The 20545-nt window shown below is 39.4% G+C and overlaps 1 protein-coding gene across 2 annotated transcripts in view; it reads right to left on the bottom strand.

The window, feature by feature from the left end:
* Positions 1-20545, bottom strand: part of Sgpl1 (sphingosine-1-phosphate lyase 1) — a 51076-nt gene that overhangs the window by 16876 nt on the left and 13655 nt on the right. For both annotated transcript variants that reach the window (XM_060369484.1, XM_021652825.2), the window contains exons 3-5: positions 9866-10031; positions 5803-5870; positions 2595-2742 (exon numbers count right to left, since the gene is read on the bottom strand). In XM_060369484.1, the coding sequence (XP_060225467.1) occupies positions 2595-2742; positions 5803-5870; positions 9866-10031 (382 nt within the window). The remainder of the gene's footprint in view (positions 1-2594; positions 2743-5802; positions 5871-9865; positions 10032-20545) is intronic.

Raw genomic sequence — 20545 nt, 5'->3', positions numbered from 1 at the left:
TGGGAATTGCATCAAGGTATAGTGAAGACAGACAGTAACGTTACCTATACCCTCGGCTACCTTCTCTGAACATAAAAGCTGTCCTTTGCCTCCATGTATTTGCTGTTCTCCATATGACCCTTTTCTCTGTAGTTCCCTCATTTCCCTTTCTAGTCACAGGAGTATAGGAACTGCTATAAGCAAAGCTGAAAGAAGATGGCAAGCATGAAATCTCCCTATACAACCTCCAGGGCTGCAGCCAGAGTACAATGCGTACCAATAGAGGAGCACCTCCATCTCAGGCCCCACCCTTTCTTTCAGACTTGGAAATAGACACTGCAGAATCCACGTTCCTGTTCCATAACCAACATCAAGAGCAGGCACAGACATGACCTTGAGACGAGGTTGAGAAGGGTTCCCACCAGAGTTCCACTTGCTGTCTTAGAGACATTCTCTATTATACTAACAAATCTGCGGAGATGGCCCCTTCCTGCCACCACAAGGCTGCCCTGCTGAAAGTGCTCTGTGAGAAGGGTGTCTCAGAAACACACTACTGAAAAGTAAACAGAACCACTGCTGTCCAAAGCAGGTTCTCCAATTCCAACAAGAGCAGAAGGCTGGCAGAAAACCCTCCTGCTTAAAGCCATGTGTGGCTGCAGTTTGACTTTCTTTTCTTACAGGACATGGCTATACACCACACGTCTTCAGGCCTGTGGTAACCACGCTTAAGGATAAACAGGATACCTATTTTCACATCCCGCTCTTTTGCTATTCCAAAGAATATAGCATGGGTTATGACAAAACAAAACAAAAAAACTCAAAGGAAAGAAAAGATGGCAACAACATGTCCTAAAAAACATGGAAATTTTGACTATACAGGTCCCAGGGTTGATAACCCATTCTATATCGTGTCACCCCTAGACCAGCAGTGGCCATCCTTTAACATTATAATAGGGCACTGCCATCTACAAATGTGTTGCGGCTCATTCACAGCAATTTCGGGAAATATTTTGTTCCAATAGGCTACAGATTGGATATACTTGTCCCACACTGTATCTAATTCTATACTATACAGTATCAAGAAATTCACACATATCGGAGAAATTTGAAAGCTGTTTGTCAAAACACAATCTGAATTGGGCCCTAGAATAGAAAATGGATATGAGTAATTAAAAAAAAAAAAACTGATTAAACAGAGTTTGTTCCCAGTTCATAGTGCTATACTAATGTTATTTTTCTAGTTTTGATGAATGTAACATGCTTTACAAGAAGCTGGTGAGAGGCAGAGAGGAAATTCCTGTAACATTTTTGCTATTTGCTTATAAATGTAAGATGTCCAACTTAAAAGCTTATTTGGAGGGAGATGTTGCCTAGCTGGTAAGTACCCAATTAGCATGCACTGGGTCATAAGTTCAATGCCAGTATTGCATGAACTGGGCATGGTGGCACATCCTGCAATCCAAGCTCATGGGGGGTGGTAGCAGGAAGATCAAATATTCAAGATCATCCTCAGCTATATTAAGACCCTGTATCAAAAACTAAAAGGCTTATTTTTTAAAGTTTTACCTATAGTAGGCATGGATGTGTTTAATTAATAACAGCAGCAGTAATGCTTAACATTTATCGAACAACTATTGTATGATATATGCCAGGTACTATACATTCTCATGTATGAATTCCTTTAATCTCTTAAGCAGACTTCTAGGGAAGTAGAGTTGTAAGGATAAACTGGAGTACACATCAGGTAAATCTCTTTCCCAAGGTCATATTAAAGTTGAACATCCAGGTATTTGTGAACCTGAGTGATTCTCAGGTCATGCTTTTGAACATGAGGTTATATGGTATGCACCAATGCATATAGAAGACCAGTATATACTTGCATAGCTCAATAGGTTTATATATACCTGTACACATCAGTCAGCTATCCATCCATCCCCCTATTTCTTTATTATATTATTTTTTTTAATGTATATGGGTGTTTTGCCTGAATGTATGTCTGCATACCCATGTGCATGCCTCATGCCAGGGAGGCCAGAAGAGGGAGCTAGATCCCCTGGAACTAGAATTACAGATGACTGTAAACCACCAGTTAAATGCTGGGAATTGAATACCAGTACTGGAAGAACAGCCAGTACTCTTCAGTGCTAAGCCATCTCTCCAAGCTCTGCCTACCTATATCTACCACTTGTGTTCATCTTTATTTATTTATTTATTTATTTATTTATTTATTTATTTAATTTTGCTTGTTTGTTTTTTCAAACAGCATCTCCATAAGCCCTAGCTGGCCTGATAGCACATGACCTAAACTGTCCTTGGGCTTGCAGCAATCCTTTTATCTCAGTCCCCCAAGCACTGGAATTACAGGCAGGCACCATCACAGCCAGCTCTGTGCTCATGTCTGAATGGTGTAATTACAGTGGATGTTTTTACTATCCTCTGTTATGAAACAGGTATCATAACTTTGACAGAAATCTGTATTTCATCTACAATATGAAGTTTGGTCTTTGAAGTAGGGAATAGGTACTCTTGTACATAGAAGCGCCAAGTGATCCTTGACCTGTGCCAACATTAGCCAATGATAAGGACAAAAGCAGCACTCCTGGGCCAAGGCTTACCCATGGAACTGTACTCCTTGAGTCTCTCCAGAACCTCAGCTGTGCTCAGACCCTGAGAAGGCAGAGTTTTCACATACTCTTTGTTCACCTTCAGGAAAGGCATGTTCTTGATGATATCCTTCTTGGTCTTAGCCATTATTCGATCAATCTCCAAGGATAAAGAAAAATAAAGTTAACTAGAAGGGAAAAACACAGGCAAAAAGGCCATCTCTGAGGCCTAATCAATAGCTCAACAACACCAGGCACTGTGTAGCTTTTGCCTTTTTTTTTTTTTAAAGGAAAATGCACATTTTATCTGTTTAGCCACCCAGCGTGTGCAATGCCTCTTAGAAATTTTAAAAGCCAGCTTTTCTTTTTTTCCTTTGACTTTTTCTAAAAGTCAAAGATGCATTAAATTTCCCTTTTCAGGGCTATGCACTGCACTTGGTTTAAACAGGCAGAAGTCAGCACTTAGCCTGAGGGCAACCTTAGCCCTAGTTGCTGTGTTGGCAACAGCAATACTGTGATTGACAAAAGTTATGAAATAGGCCAAGCTACAGTAAAAGGGGATCCTGGCTGTTGTGCAATTGATAAGTAACTTCAACAGATATTTGCAAAGTACCACAAGTATGGAGGATCCACACAGCTCCCAACATACCCATATGAGGCTTAAGAATTGTCAGAATGACTATGCTACATCTCTTTAAAGCATAATGGGAAGAGCTGCCCATTGACCCAGAAATGCTAGGACAAACTATGGTTCTTTCTGCCATGTAATTTATCAATTATGATTCTTTTCCATTCTCATAACTTTCTGAGCCATTTCATTCATTTAGTTACTCATTTGCTCAACAAATTTGCTGAACTACTACTACCAGCTAGGGATGCAGCCATTAAAAAACAAAACAAAACAAAAAAAAACCACAAAGAACGTGTGGTACACAGTTTAAAAAAAACAAAAGCCTCCTCTCATGAAGTTTATATTTAGCAAGAGAGACAGAAAAGTCTACTAATGGTGCTCAGAAGAAAAACAAAGCAAATTATGGACACAAAGTGGCAGAAACTGCTACTTTTGAGACTCTTGGATGCTAGTATGTGGAGAGAAAGGCTCTATGTTACAATCTATATATTACAGTGCTATGGCTTCAGCAATACAGTCAGTAAAGTCTGATGTCTACAATCTCACGCCAGCTAGTCACATTTTTCTCAGTCCTAGACACGGATAATTAGAATACAAGAACATCTTCTTATAAAGATCCTACATGTCAGCACTGAAGGCAACAGAGTCCTCATTACTTGGACAATGTTAAGACATGCTATGGACACAGGGGGGATAGGAGATCATACTGCAAGCATAGGGACCATGCAACAGGAACAAACTATGAAAGCTAAGTGTTCCTGCATAGATCATGCTGTTTTAAAAAGGGAAAATAGACAAAGGAAAAAATCTCATTGGAAAGTATATTAAAAAGCACAGCAAGTACTTCCCATTTCCAATTCTCGCCTCCATTACATTATAAAATTTATTTCAAAATACAAATGTGATATGTTTGTTTGCTTTCTATCTCTTCTACTAAAATGCAATTTCCACAAGATGAAGGAACTGTCTAACACTATATCCCTAGCAAAATACTAAAAAGAACTAAGACTGAGAAAGTACTCAATATGTTGAGTACTGAGTATTTAGTGTTGAGTACAGAATGATGCCCAAATGCACATGTGTGCACACACAATAACTTCCTGTCTCTAAGCCTCAGAATTTGCTTTTGAAAAATGAAGGTACTTACACAGCCTCTAATGATGCTCAATTCTGTAATTTCAAAAAATTAAGAATGGGTTCTGAAATCCTAGTATTTATTTGTCTCAAAACTTTCAAGGGGCTAGGAATGCAGCTCTACAGTAGAGTGCCTGCCTGGCATGTTAAAGTCCCATGTTCGATGACTACCAGTGCCTCCACCGCCATCACCACTGCCACTGCTACCTTCACCACCACTGACAACAATGCCACCACCATTACCATCAAACCTCAACAAAGGAACATTTTACTGCAGCCTAGCAGTCAAATGCCTGCCTAGAATTGGTAAAGTCCCAGACTCAATCCCCACTACCACCACCAAAGAAGGAATGCTTCTCGGGAATGCAGCTCAATGGCAGAGAAGTACCTCATTTAATCCGAACCACTGCAAAAAAAAAATCAACCAACCAATCAATCAGTCAAATCAAAGTCAATCTTGAAGCTGAAGGAGAAAGGTAGAGACATTTCAATCCCAGGGAATATTAATGTGAATCCTCCTCTCCCTGGTGACACAGCCTATCTTTCACAGTAGCCTCCCTTCCCCCCACTCTAGAAGATTCAGAGTAATATAGGAAAACCTGAAAGTAAGTAAAGCTGGGAAAAGTCAGACAGAAGGTCAGAGACAGGTCAGAGCACTGGGGCTTTGAAGACCTCAGGATACACAGGCCTTTCTTACACCTTGCAAAGAGCCTGTCCTGCTTATCTCCCCTTTGATAAAAAAAACCCAGCCCTGAGGAGAAATATCTTATCCCAGTGTAAGAGCAAAGAGGACACAGTGAAGAGAGCAACTGTTCTATAAAGAGGGGCAAAGAGCAAGAAAACACCTGTTATCTCTCTAAGTTTCTAACCCTGTGATCAGGGAACTATTGGCAGAGGCTTACCTGTTTTTTAGAATATAGTTTTCTGAAATATAGGCAGGTTCATTCCTTACCTATCTTCCTCTTGCCTGGACCCATAGAGTCTAATGTTTCCTATCTGGTTCTTCACAGAAATTTTGCCAACCCATGATTTAATCCCCAGATGGGTATCTAAATTCAGTCCAGCTAAATACTATTCTAGAGCGCAGTAAGACTTCAGTCAGGTTTTCTAATTTCAAATTGTTCCTTAGCAGACTTCTTACCTCTCCTTTGGCCAAATATGTTGGAGAAAGTGTTACACTGAGCTTTTTCAGACTTGGTCTTTCCAACCTTTTCAGCTACATCTGCCGTACAGGAGATGTATGCCCTGGGATGCTATGCACTGGAAAGTATTGTCCAGCAGCCCAGACTCCAGGAGCTATCAGAGTTGTCACAACCTAACCAGTTTCCAAATGCTGTCAAATGCCCATGTTTGATGGACAAAAATCACTCCTCTTCTTTGAGAATATTTGATCTCGGAACAGAAAGAAGAGGTACACACATCAAACAGGAAAAGACCCGCACAGATTGCACCTACCTTGTCTCCAATAATTGGCATCTTTCTGATCAGCTTAAATAATTTCTTTTTAAACCGTGACCATAAACCTATAAGAAACAAACAGTTCTCTTAGTCACATGAAATTCTATGGATATAACCCACTAGTCAACAGACAGCATTTACTTGGTTGTCTCTTACAACTTCACTTCCTCCAGAGGGAGACTTTCTTTCATTTTTGATTAAAACAAAACAAAACAAAACAAAACAAACAAACAAAAAAAAACCTTTTAATTTTTGAGTAATATATTTATGTGACCCAAATTTTTAATAAACACATGTGGTAATGTTTCTTCATCTTTATTTCCTTCCACTCAAATCTCACCCTGCCCTTCCATAAGGCCTTTGTTTCCAGCATACACTTCCAGAGTTTGGTGTATTTACCAGTAACAGTAAAAACAAATTCTCATTTATTTCTTTTACTGAAGAGGTAGACTAGCTAAGCACTGGACTAGGCTTGATTGTCCATTCAGAAGTATTAAAGGTTAGTATCCCCCATTCTTTCCTGTCTGTGTGTACAAGGTCTGAGGAGAAGCGAGCCCATGTGCACGTACATGCCAGTGTGCATGCCATTAAAGAAAAGTCTCATGATCTACTTAACTTCCTCACTGAAGAACATATAAGCTTATCTTATTTTTTTTTTGCTGTTACAAACCATGCTAAAAATAAGTAACCTTTTAATACACACCACAGTGTACACATAGAATAAATTCCCAGAAGCAGAACTGCCAGTCAATTGACTAGCAATGCCAATCAAATATATTCAAGAGTTCCTGACTTTCCCAATATTTCCAAATGCACAGATGTTCTATTCCCAAAACTCTGGCCAACACATGCTTTCTTCCAGGACCTATACTCCAGTCTGTCAAACAACACTGACCCTAATGACATTTTCTAGACTGAAAAGGAACCCAAAATTCATGGACATCAGAGCCCACTTCCAGGCAGTTACACAGAACAAAGAATTCTGATCCCATAAAGTACAATAATTATAAATCAACAAGTTGGAAGGCCACTTGTACTTTCATACAGATACACTCAACTAATCCTGGCAGCAGCATTTTAAGGCTGGGGTAGAAGGCTTTATAGATGATCTATGACAGACATAAAAGGCATCTGAAGATCAGAGAATTAGAACTTGTCTCAGGAACAGTTGAGAGCAGTGAGAGTGAGTTTGAGGCTAGTCTGGTCTACAGAGTAAGTTCCAGGCCAGCCAGGGCCACTTGAGACCCTTACTATGAATGAATGAATCAATGAATGAATGAAGTGAAAATTCCTTTTAACATATTGGGGAGGGATGCACATGTCACTTGTGAAAGTCAGAGGACAAGCCTCTGGGCAGAGCTGGCAAAGCATTTTCAGGAAGGATTAACTCAGAGAGGCGAAGAACCTCTCCCATAGTGGTCCAGATCTTCAGGGTCTAGGAAAAGGCAGAGGTGTTGCTTTTCCCAACCCTTCCTAGCCACTGGAATCTAGCATCTTTAGCTTTCCAAAGTAGACTAAGGCCAGTGGCTCTCATGAATCCTCTAGGCAGGCAGTGAGTACATGAATGGGACTGCTGAAAGACCCGGCTTCAGACTGAGAAGCTCCTGGAGTCTCAGCTTTCCAGTGCACAGCCTTCCTGTACCTACCCAGGCCCTATCATGCAAGCCAATCTTATAAATCTCTTTCATAATATGTATTCATTGTATTGGTTCAGTTCCTCTAGAAATCCTGACTAGTATAATCGGTACACTCTAATAGCAAGATTTTAATTGGTTTCAGTGGCTTATCCATATTGTATAAAAGTTTCCTACAGTGAGTACAGACTCCTTTTTAATGAAAATACATATTAAAAGCTAAAATGACAAGCCGGGCGCAGTGGCAGACACCTGTAATCTCAGCATTCAGGGAGGTAGAGGCAGGTGAATCCCTGTGAGTTCGAGGCCAGCCTGGTCTATAAAGTGAGTCCAGGACAGCCAACGCTACACAGAGAAACCCTGTCTAGAAAAAATTAAATTTAATTAAAAAAAATTTTTTAAAGCTAAAATAGCTTGCAGTTCAACTCACAAAGACTTAAACAGCAACTCTTACTCATATAATGGTTTTGTTAATTTTCAGATGGAATGCTCAGGGTCAACAAGTAAGCAAGCACCAGCACCTAAGATGGCTGTGTTTCTGCTACAAGCTCACAAGGAAACTGAAAAGCACAGCCAACTGACAACCGACATATCTAACCACAGAAAACATAGAAGTAATGAATTAGCTCAGTTAATTAGCTCAGTGTAGCCTTAAGCAATGCATACATACAATGGCATACTGCATAAAAAGAAGTAAATACCTAAAGTTAATACTAATTTTAACAAATAAGTAAGAATGTCAACAGCTCTAACTTCAGTCTGGATTTATACATTTACAATCTTAAAATGAAAAGTACCCAGAATACAGATTGTGGAGATTAGGGAAAAGTAATGAGGAATGGGTTCTGGGTTTTGAGACAGGGTCAATATAGTTCAGGCTGGCCTCAAACTTAAAATCCTCCTGCTTTAGCTTTTCAAGGACTTGGATTTAAAGTTGCATCACCATGTCTAGCTCAGAAATTGTTTGTTTATTTGTTAAAGTTAATTTTAACGAAAGAGAAAATTCTGAAGATAGAGATTATACAACGATGTGAATATTAATTAAACATGAATGCCACTAAACTATATACTTTAAAATGAGCAAAATAAGAAGCTGGAGTATATATAATTCAGCAGAGTACTTCCCTGGCTTGCACAAGGCCCAATGCTTGATCCAAGCACATCCCTTCCCAAGCTTAAAAAGGTAACAAAGAATGTGGTGCACAGATACATATGTAGGCAAAACACCCATACACAGAAAATATAAAATAACAATAAAAGGCAGCATATATGTATCACAGTAAAAAAGAAAAAAAGCCAGACATGGTGATATACACCTTAGCATTCAGGAGGCAGAGACAGGAGGACCACCGCAAGCTACAAGCAAGCCTGGTTTGCACAGCGAGCCGATCTCAAGTTGAAACGGAACATGACAAGACAGATGAGATGGGAGAGGGAAGTTAAGAAAAAAAAGGAGAGAGGGGGGAGATAGCGACTATAAATGAATATAATAGGCTTCTTGCTCACCGAATGAAACACTTTCTGGGTAAGGAGCGCACCTGAATAGACAACTAAGGCTACAGCCACATGTAAACAACAAGCTGAACTGAAAGACCAGCCTCATCAACAATGTGGGAGAAAATCAGACAAGGGTGAGGAACAAAAACTCAAGACAGTGTTTTAAAGCTGCAGTGAACTGTAATTTTAGACAGAACAGTCACATCTCATTTCCACTTTAATTACGAGCTCTAAAGTAGTGGAACTTGCCTCTCAGTCATATTTTGCAACATTTATTCTGCTGTAACTGCAATGCTAGTAAAATAGCTCAATGGCTGCATGATAGAATATAAAAACCAGCCGGGCAGTGGTGGCACATGCCTTTAATCCCAGGTGGGAAGACATGGATGTGCAGGAGGTGTTTGTACCTTAGGAGAGTAGGAATTTCTTTGAAAGCCCCTGAAAAAAAATGGTGTACTTCTCATGGAAGTACTACTGTCCTTTAACAGAAGTTAACTCCAAAAAAGAAGGGCAACACATTACTTTTGTGTATAGTCTCAGGACCCACTTGGCAGTCAAGCATTAGCTCTATGAAACTGCTCCTAATCTTTAATGAAAAGGCCACAAATGAAAGTAATACATTTCTACTCTGGGAATCTAATAACACAGTTATGTTCTAGGAAGAAACTAGTACTGAAAAATGTATAAGCTACACTCTGAAACATCTGTGCATCTTTATAGTAGCTAATACCTAAGGAGTTTTTATGTAAACTACAAATAAAAAAAAAGTTACCCAAAGTCCTAACAGAACTTTACAACTCATAAACAAAGGTCTATTCCCCATCTAAAATAGATTTTTAAAAGGCAGAACTGAACCAAAAGAAATGCTTCCAACCCACTATCCATGAGTGACATTCCAGTCTATCATTACCAAAGGGTAGTATACTTACTCTCTGGCTGGAAGATAAGATTGTACACCCAGACTATCAGCAGAGTACTCAGGACACTCCATGCAATGAGCTGCCAGGGCTCATATTTGGTGCAATACCCATTCACATAATTCTTGGCTTTTGTGGAATATGCTTCCAAAATCTCCAAGTAAGGCTCAAAGTCCTTCTACAAACGTAAGAGAAAAAAAAGAGAAACATTACATTCAGAGAACGGAAGTTTGTTCTTAGCTTGTTCTATTCTCATTTTTTTCAAGGGCAAGGCTGTTACTCACGATGAGGCCCCACCTGAGCAATAATCTTATCGTCTACACAGCCCTCAAAGTCTCTACACCAGTTGCTCCCATCTAATAGTGCACGTGGACTTTGATACAACTTTTGATCTGCTTATTTTGTAAAACAATCTTGATCAAGTCAGTGTGAGTCATCACCTTTATCTCACTGCTAGTATAAACTGATTCTGTCACAGCTCCTTGCCTCTGGTGCTGTAGCACAGTGTACAGACAGTGTGCTAATGAATGTGGCTGGGTTCCTATACAACTGTATGCATAGTGAAATATTTTTGTTGTTATTGGTTGTTTGAAACTGGGTTTCTTGTGTAGGTTTGGCTGTTCTGGACTCTTTTTGTAAACCAGCCTGGCCTCAAACTCACAGAGATCCACTTGCCTGCCTTTGCATCCCTGAGTGCTAGGATTAAAGGCACATGCCACCACACCCAGCTACACATTGAAATCTTAATTTCATATAATTCTCACATTAAAAAATATTATTTTTAGTGAATAATCTGAAAATATAAAAATCAAATGTGTGAGGTAGTTCATACAAATAATCACAGCACTCCAGGCCTGGACTACATAATGAGACTGTCTCAAAAAAAAAAAAAAAAAGTAAAAATCATTTTGGTTCACAGAGACAGATTTGACAATGAGTTACTGCTTTCTAATCCTACTCTAAAAACTCAATTACCTACTCTTGAAGTCTGGCACAGTATTTTATTTTCACTGTATCCCACACAGTATCTGGCATAAACAACAACAACAAAAATCAGTCAAAATTTCTCTGAGATTGACCCTATGACCTCCTTTAAGCACTCCAGGTCCAGGTAAATATTCTACCACTGGGCTACATCCTAAGCCCTACTTTACTTTTAATTTTGAGGCAGGGTATGACTAAGTTACCAGGCTAGTTTTGAACTCACTTTACAGGCAAATCAGCTCTCAAACTTAAATCCTCTTGCCTCAATTTCCCAAATACTGGGATTACAAAACTGAGCTACCAAGTCTGGCCAGATCTCTTGAGAATTCACCTCTCCTTTTAAATTTCTGTGAAGAATTAATTTGTGCTAGGCTTATCACAACCTGCCTTGCAGTCTACTCATCTATCCCTTATCTCCCTGACTACAACGGTAGGACCTTTAAGACCTCTTCTTATTAATTTTTTTAAAGACCTCTTCTTGTCCCTATTTACTGAGCCACGGTGCCTTGTAAAACTTAGTTCATTGGACAGTTTGTTATTCTCTCACTTAACATTTTTATGGCACTAAGCTGGGGGACGCATTTGGGTAAATGTATAGTTAGAAAGATAAAAGAAAATTCTACAAGATGTTTAAAAAAAAAGAAAAGAAAAAAGAAAGAGAAAGAAAAGGCATACCAGGAAGAATGTATACCAGCTGAAAATGCACAAACAGAACCCAGGAATAACACAAGTCTTACTAGGTGTTAAGAGTGGAGCTACACAGAACAGGGACTGTTTCTATCTTAGCCAGTGCCAAGTTTCCAGCATACAGCAGGTACCTGGCACACAATCTGCACTCAACAACTGTAAACTGAGTAACTGTACTTGAGTAATTAAGAGAAAGGGATGAATCAAGCAGAGAACTGAGGCAAGAAGGATATTGAAAATGGACTTGGAGCCAGGCACGGTGGCCCAGGCCTGTAATCCCAGCCCTCAGGGAAGCAGAGGCCAGCCTGTTCTACAAAGTGAGTCCAGGACAGCCAAAGATACACAGAGAAACCCTGTCCTGAAGAAAGGGGAAAAAAGGGGCTTAGAAGCTAGGCATGAAGGCATGCTGAACTTATAATGCTGGAATTTGGAAAGATGAGACAGGATAGGAGGATCCTAAATTTGAGTTTCAAGCTAGCCTAGTCTACATAATGAGTTTCAAGCTAGCTAGTCTACATAATGAAATTCTTTGGCTATCATAATAAATATTATAATCATGGGCTTAGAGAAAAACAGCATAAAAAGTAAAGTTAGAAATCATAGGAAGTTCTGTAAAGCAAGTAGATGGCATCTACTAACACTGGAAAGCCTTTATCCTCTTTGATTCAGGAACTATAAACGTCTATTATGTTCACAGAGAGCAATGTTCAAACAACTATCATAGTTAGTTTCAAACGTTCTTTGTAAGAGAAAAAATAATTCAAGAAATGTAAATGTCCACAAACAGCGTAATGGTTAAACTAGAACACATTTTATGTATCCATGTTGAAATATTAAAACACAGATTTTTTTTTAATAAAGAAAAACCTACAGAAAATAATACTGAGTTAAAGGAAACAAATCAGGACAATTAAAAAAAAAAAGCTAGACATAGATTGCTGAGCATGAGAGAAAATTTTTGCTTAAAGATTACTTGATGAAGATGTCTAACAGTAGACAGACATCAGCAACAAAAGTTCTGTCGAGTGACTGCTGGAAAGACAACTGGGTTTGTCCTTAACTGATATAACATTGGAGAGTGGATAAGAAAAAATACACATTTTTTATTTGTGCTTCCTATGTTCGGGTGGAAAAAAAAATGTGATTTGCTAGCTTCCTGCTCCTGCCACCACATGTCTGTGCCTTCTCCTACCAGGATGGAGCCATAACCCCAAACAAATGTTTTTCTCCTTAAAAAAAGAAAAATAAAAAATCTCAACCCTATAGCCCAAGCTGTCTGAGAACTCACTACATGGCCTAGGATAACCTTGAACTAGCAGTAATCCTAATAATTCAGCCTCTATGTTCTGTGATTATAGATTTAAGCCACCATACCCAGCTAGGAATACATATTCAAAAGGCATTTTTAAAGGTACAGAAACTGGATTTAGTGACTATCATAGTTAGTTTCAACTGCCAACCTGATACAGTTTAGTTATGTAATAAGGAAGTCTCAAATAAGGGACTGGCCTATGGAGATGTCTGTGAAGAACTATCTTGACTGTTAAATGATGTAGGAGGGTCAAGACTACTGTGGGTGGCACTATTCCCTGAGTTTTTGGGCTGCACTGGGCTAGCTATGCTTGAGCCTGTGACTCAAGCCAGCACAGCATTCCTCCATGGCTCCTACATCAAGTTCAGGCTCTGACTTCCATCAACGATGACTGTGACCTAGAGGTATAAGCCAAATAATCCTTTCCTTTCCTTTTGGTCAGTGTTTTATTAGAGTAACAGAAAGAAAACTAGAACAGTAACTTTTGGCTATGAGAAATTATGGAATAATAATAAAAATAATTCTAAAATTTCAAAATTAGTTAAGTGGTTGGTATACCATTAACTATGGTAAGATAAGGAAAACCAAACCTGGAAAAGATTTAAAAAAAAAAAAAAAGGATGGTGCTGGGGCTGGAGAGATGGCTCAGTGGTTAAGAGCACTGTCTTGCTCTTACAAAGGACCCATGTTCAATTCCCAGAACCCACATGGCAGCTCACAACTATCTATAACTCCTGCTCCAGAGGACCTGACTCCCTTACACATGCAGACAAAACATCAATGTACAGAAAAAATTAAATTAAATTAAAAATAAAAAATTTCTAAAAGATGGTACTGTTTTTGAATTCTGTTTTCTCTTGAGTATCTGTGAGTTCGAGGCCAGCCTGATTTACAAAGAGAGCCCAGGACAGCCAAGGCTATAAAGAGAAACTCTGTCTGATAAAACAAAAACAAACAAACAAACAAACAAAAAAGGAACATGAAACCTCACAAATAAAACGGGTATTTATTTCTAACAGGAACTCAATGACTGGCTCTTTGGTCTCCCCACCCCCGAAGGGAGGAGCAGTACTGTTAGGCCACAAAGGAGGGCTTTGCAGCCAGTCCTGAAGATACCTGATAAAACAGGACCAGATGAATGGGGAGGAGGTCCCCCCTATCAGTGGACTTGGAAAGGGGCACGGTGGAGATGAGGGAGGGAGGGAGGGACTGGGAGGGAATGAGGGATCGGGACACGGCTGGGATACAGAGTTAATAAAATGTAACTGATAAAAAATAATAATAATAAAATAAAAAAAAAGAAAAAAAGAAAAAAAACGGGTATTTAACAAGTCTTTCCTTTGATTTTTGTTTGTTTGTTTGTTTGTTTGTTTGTTTTTTGAGACAGGGTTTCTGTCAGCCTTGGTTGTCCTGGACTTGCTTTGTAGACCAGTAGACCAGGCTGTCCTCGAACTCAGAGATCCTCCTGCCTCTGCCTCCAGAGATTAAAGGCATGTGCCAGCTAACAATTCTTTCTTGAACCTGCTATGGACTAAATGTTTATGTTCCCCCACAACATTTCTGCTGTCAACAAAGCCTCGAGCTTATTATCAGGAGGCAGGAATCCTTAGAGGTTGTGAATGACAGAGGAGTCTCCATGAGTACAATTAGTCCCCTTACAGGAGACAGACACCAGAGAGTGAGCCTGCTCCTTCTCAGTGAGGTCACAGCAAATAGACACTGTTTAGGGAAACCCTTGTATGAACTCTCTTTTGAGTGCCATCTTCTAGAAATGGGCCTTCAATTTATGTAGCCTTGATCTCAGATTTCCCAGCTTCTCAAACTATCGAAGAAATAAGGTTTTGTTGTTTATAAGCTACTCTGTTTAAGGCATTACATTACAGCATCCCAAATGGACTAAAACAATGCCTTTAGTAACTGGACTAATAAAAGGCAAGTTTTAGGTTCCCTGAGGGCTATCCATGGAAACAGCTTATCTACAACAGGTGTCTCTTCCCCAGAGTCCACTGTTGCTATCAACAACTTCAATCCTACAAAGCAATGGCAATTCCAGCAAAAAATTGGGAAAGACCAGAGGAGTCTGTTCACCATCAAAGGGATTCTATTATTTTTCCCAAAGAAGACTAAGGTCAAAGCTGTGAACAAAGCACATAGTTAAACAGTGTGGTACTAATTCCTAATTCACACTGAATTTAACTTTAGCAATGTCAAAGATGATGACAAAGACCAATTCTTTATGGTATTGAATGAAAAATAACAGAACATTTAGAGACAAAACAAAGAACCAAGAAATGAAAAACAAATGTTCAAAGCCTTAAGATCACAGTATAAATACAGTCTTTATTAACTCAACTACAAAATTTAATTCAGCAAGAATATATTTTCTTATTAACTGTGCCAATTCTTTTTTTTTTTATTTAATTTTCAAGTGTGTGTGTGCGTGCACTTGTGTATGTGCGTGCATGCACGTGGAGAGGAGGGGCCATGTGCGCATGTGAGAAAAGAACAGAGACATCACATCCTTCCTAGTTACATGTGGTTATAAACCATCCAACATGGGTGCTGGGAACTGAATGAGGGTCCTCTGTAAGGGCAGCTTTGTATTCTTAGGGCTTGGTCATCTATCTAGGCTCAGATGTTTGGTTTTTAGAGAGGCAATGGGAATTCTGGAATTCAGCTTAAACTGTAAATTTTCTATCTCCAAAGAAAAATAACAAAGTAAAATGGGTCATGATAAGTTTTTTTGTGTAGGCAACTACACAAATGGCCACAGAAATCACTTGTGGCTTTCTTTGTCCTACAGTCCTTTTTTGGGTTACTACAAACAATGGGCTCAGTACCCAATAAAGAAGCACCTCACCACATGGGCAGCTCACTGAACACGTGGAGTATCCTAGCATTATCTTCTTGGAAAAAAAGGCAACTGTCTTGAGAACAGTATAAACCCCAAGCTGACTCCTGATGCAACACTCCAACAGAGAATCTAGGAGCTAAAGGGAGCCTTAGTGATCAAGTGCAACATAAACATTCTTACTTTATAAGTAGAGGCCTCATGGGATTGAAATGATGTGCTTATGCTCCTACACACAGGTTGGGACAGAATATCAGAAACCTAAGCTTCTTAACTCAATATTCAACCCCCTTCCCTCTCTCTGTTGCTGTTGCAGTTCTGGAAACTGAACCAAGGGCTTCTTGTATACCAGGCACATACTCTACCACTGAGCTACAGCCCTAACCTTTCCAGTCTTCTTTCAATGCTTAGTGTCCCTTGGCAAAAGACTGCATAACACATTAATTACATTCAATGGTACCTCAAGAGCTTTTAGTTTGTAATGTATGTTCAGGGCAGACTCTTTTAGCTGTACATTACCAGTCATATCTAACTAAAGTTGTAGATAGTTGTATAAAGTTATATGAAGCCCTAACTACTTATCAATATCTACTGGTACAAGAACTGAATAAAGGCTAATAACCCAAAACCTCAGGTGAGTTAAGAAACTCTGGACAGGAAAGATGGCATACTGATAACACCTTCCTCAAGACGTTAGGATTCAGGGACTCCTGATAAGAAATCAACATACCAGCTTCCACTGTTATTCATAACCTTGAGACGGCAGGGGAACAGCTCTACAATCCTCTACCACAAAGTACTCTTTTCTGCCCTATAAAAGCTCTAAGGCCCTGCACCTGGGCACAGTCTCCATTCCCCGTAGACTGCTGCCCAGCATTGCTCTGATTAAGGACAATCTGCTTCCATAGAGAGCTATCTATTCTTTTATTTTCACATTAACTCAATCAATGTTGATCTAACACTTAATACTTACTACTCCCACAACCGGCTATTGGTTTTTTTGGTTTTGAGGTGTTTTTTTTTTTTTGGTTTTTTTGTTTTGTTTTGTTTTGTTTTGGAGGGGAGTTGTCTCTGTATAGTCTTGGCTGTCCTGGACTCGCTTTGTTTCTGCCTCCCCAAGTGGTGGGATTACAAGCGTGCACCACCACACCTGGGTTGGCTATTGATTTTTAAATAGTGGCACATAAGCAAGATTGTATGGTCAAAATTACACACTACCTCTCAAGTTGCCTCTTTGTCTGAAAGCACACATCTGACCATAACTGGGACCACAGGCAGAGAGTAAGTCAATCACTACCCCAGGAAGATATTCAAACAGTAATGATTTTCTTGATCTCTATACATCACTATAAAACTAGAACTCTGGGAAAGCTACACTACTACTGTAGTGTAAGGTTAGTCCTTACACTACAGTACAATGTCTTTTCTGTACTTCTATGTGCTAAATATCTGATATGCCTTGATTCAGTCATTTCTTATGAGTCAGACACAGCCAAACTGCATTAGCCTGGGGCCATTGTGATTTAATCTGACCAGAAGCAAAGCAGTAAATATAGTGAGGAAGAATAGTTTAAAGATTTTAATCCATGGTCTTCCAGTGCTAGTAGAATACAAATAAAATGGCTATTAACTGTCTATCTGCTACAACAGGGCTTTACCATGGTAGGAATTCAACACTAACTTAACTAAAGTGAAATAATGATATTTATATCCTTTAGAACGTGTGTTTTGCAAGATTCTAGGAAGTTTTACATCTCTAACACTGAAGCAGTTCAGGGCACAATGGCTTCAAACTGAATATGGAAAAGAAAGGTCAGTCATTTGTAACTGAATTCTGTATACACTCAACTGACAAGTTACAAATCACCGTATCACAAGCCATCAGAGCAGATGGCTTCCTTCACAAGCAAAGACACTGAGATCCAAAAATTACACTGCAAAATGGAGGTGGGGGATACAAGCCTGTTTCATTTTTATTTCCTATCACCATGTCCTTCAGAATCAGACTATAAGTGGTGCAAAAAGATCCATGGGTTTATTATTTGCAGTTCTCATATTTCCTCCCACCTCATTTATCTTAATGGTCAAAGTAAGGACCCACAGCTTCACCACCCCACCCCACAACAAGAGAGACAACACTGCCAAATGACCAGAATGCTCAAGTACCTCTGGGTGCTTTCTCAAATTGCAAACTTATACACCTATTACCTGATTCTAAACGAAATGGAAATTAATTCAAAAAGGACTCTGGGGACTAGAGAAATGGCTTAGCAAGTAGGAAAATTGGCTGCCCTTACAGAAGAACCAGGTTCAGTTCCCAGCACCCACACAGCTGCTCACAGCCATCTAAAAACTCCAGTTTCAACTTCTGACCTCCGCAGGTACAAATGTGGTACACATATATACATACAGGCAAACATCACCCACATAAAATTTATTTTTTTGTTTGTTTGTTTGTTCTTTAGAGACGGGGTTTTTCTGTGTAGCTTGGCTGTCCTGGACTCCCTTTGTAGACCAGACTGGCCAAGAACTCACAGAGATCCACCTTCCTCTGCCTCTGCGAGTGCTGATGACAGGCATGTGCCACTGCACCCAACTTTAAAAAAAAAATTTTTTTAAATTATTGACTTCAAAGTCACAAAAAGTTACTTGAAAATAATCTCAAAGATCATCTATTTCAATTTTCATTTCAAAAATGAAGAAACTAAGGCTCAAAGACTAATCTCGAAATGTGCTTCCCCTCAGCTCAAACCCACTAAAGAATCTAACTTCTTGTTCACGCTCTACTAAAACAATGAGTATATCAACATTACCCAAGGACCATGGCTCAGAATATCCTCACTAGAAGTTCACTTAGTGCAGAAGGCCCAGAAATATTTATTTTGAAACAGGAGCACCACAAGTTCAAGAGCAGCCTAGGCAACTTAGTGAGACTCTGTCTCAAAATAAAAGAGTAAAAACAGAAAGGTGAGAGGGTTGAGGAGGTAGTGAGGTGGTAGAGCCCTAGGTTCAGTTCCTGGTACAAGGGGTAGGGAGAAATGAAGGACTCTTTCCCATCTCTTTTTATGGAAATAGTAAATAGTCCACTTATATTACTGAGACCCAGTACTTGGACGGAAGAAAAATAAATTCACCAAGCTTTCTCAGGAAGTACTAAATCAGCCACATCATCCACCAGGTCAACTAGATAGACTGTTCCTAATATTTATTCCTTGGACAGACACTAGAGAAAATTTAAATCTTCTACCTTGCAATCCTGCAAAGAAAGGCATAGAGGTGGCAAAGCCCTTGCCCAGCATACATAAAGCCCAGCATAACTAAAACCACTATCCCTTGACAAGAAAGAAATCATTACCATTCTCTTCTAATACGAAGTATACTTAGTGCTCATCCCATAAAAAGGCACATATAAGCAGAGGTATTACGCCCTCTCTCCCCTCTGGCATTTTCCTCAGAACTCAAAAGTTCTTTACTGGATGCCCACAATCAGAAAAGAAGACAGGGAGTAGAAAATCAGATGAGGCTTTGTATCCTAAAGGATGAACAATTTAGAGAGGGAGCTATGCTAGAAGAATGTGAATATTTTACAATCTCTGAAATACCAGCCAACAGGAAAAATATCAGAGAGCAGAAATTTCTCACAGTCAGGGATTTTAGAAACTACTATCTTGAACCAAATCACCACACCAGCCATTTTTGCCTTTTCTCTATGCTGGCATCCTTTTCTGCAGAACTGTATCTTAAAAACTGTTTCTCTGCCAGGTGTGGTGGCACACACCTGTATTCCCAGCACTTGGGTGGCAGAGGCAGGTGGATTTCTATGAGTTCAAGGCCAGCCCAGTCTACAAATCAAGTCCAGGATAGCCAGGTATACACAGAGAAACCCTGTCTCACACACACACACACACACACACACACACACACACACAAAAACTGTTTCTCAATGACAGTAATGGCATGCACCTTTAATACCAGCACTAGGAGGCAGAGGCAGGTAGATCTCACGCATCTCCAAATTTGAGGCCAGCCTGGTCTACAAAAGCAAGTTCCAGTACAGCTAGGGCTGTTACACACATAGAAACCCTGTCTCAAAAAACCAAAACCAAAACAAAACAAAAAACCAAAAAATATTTTGAGGCTAGCCTAGTTAACAAATTGAGTTCCAGGACAGCCAAGGCTACAATCCTGTCTTGAAAAACAAAAAGAAACTGTTCTGCTTTCACTAGTAAGATGAATTTGTTACTACAAAGTGAAGGTCCTGTTTCTCACACATTCTGATAAAGGAGTTAAAAAAAAAACTGACTTCTGGTAGGAAAAGTATTCATTTTCTCCTCCCATTCAGCCTCCATTTGTTTTGTCTCCACACCCAACCTCTCAAAAACCAAAAAGCTGAGCTTTAGAGCAGAAATTAGTAGGAAAAGAAAAACCTACTAAAAATCTACTACCTGAGTCTTCTACTATCAAGAATCTGATCATAGAATCAACAATCAGAAAAATCTGATTCTCTTACATATTACATTCTATAACACTTCAAAGTACAAAGTAAACAGGTAAGAAAACACTATCTCTTAGGAGCCTCAAAAGGCAACAGAGTTAATCAACAAAAGCAGATCACAAGCCCAAAGGGAAAACTCTCTGGGGTCATTAAAGAAGTGAGAATTGAGCAACAAACCAAACAGCCATTATAACCAACTAGCACAGGAGAGGCAGCAAATAGCATATTTCCTCTAAATTTCCACTGCTGAAGTCAAGATGATCTGCATCTGAAAAATTATCTCAGAAGGCTTCTTTTCAGCCACCCACTGCAGGTTAGACTGTCTGCTCAGTATTGTTCCACAAGTACTTCCAAGTTTAATTA

Source organism: Meriones unguiculatus, chromosome 16, assembly GCF_030254825.1.
Source record: "Meriones unguiculatus strain TT.TT164.6M chromosome 16, Bangor_MerUng_6.1, whole genome shotgun sequence".
Lineage (NCBI taxonomy): Eukaryota > Metazoa > Chordata > Mammalia > Rodentia > Muridae > Meriones > Meriones unguiculatus.
This window is presented reverse-complemented; position numbering and strand designations above follow the sequence as displayed.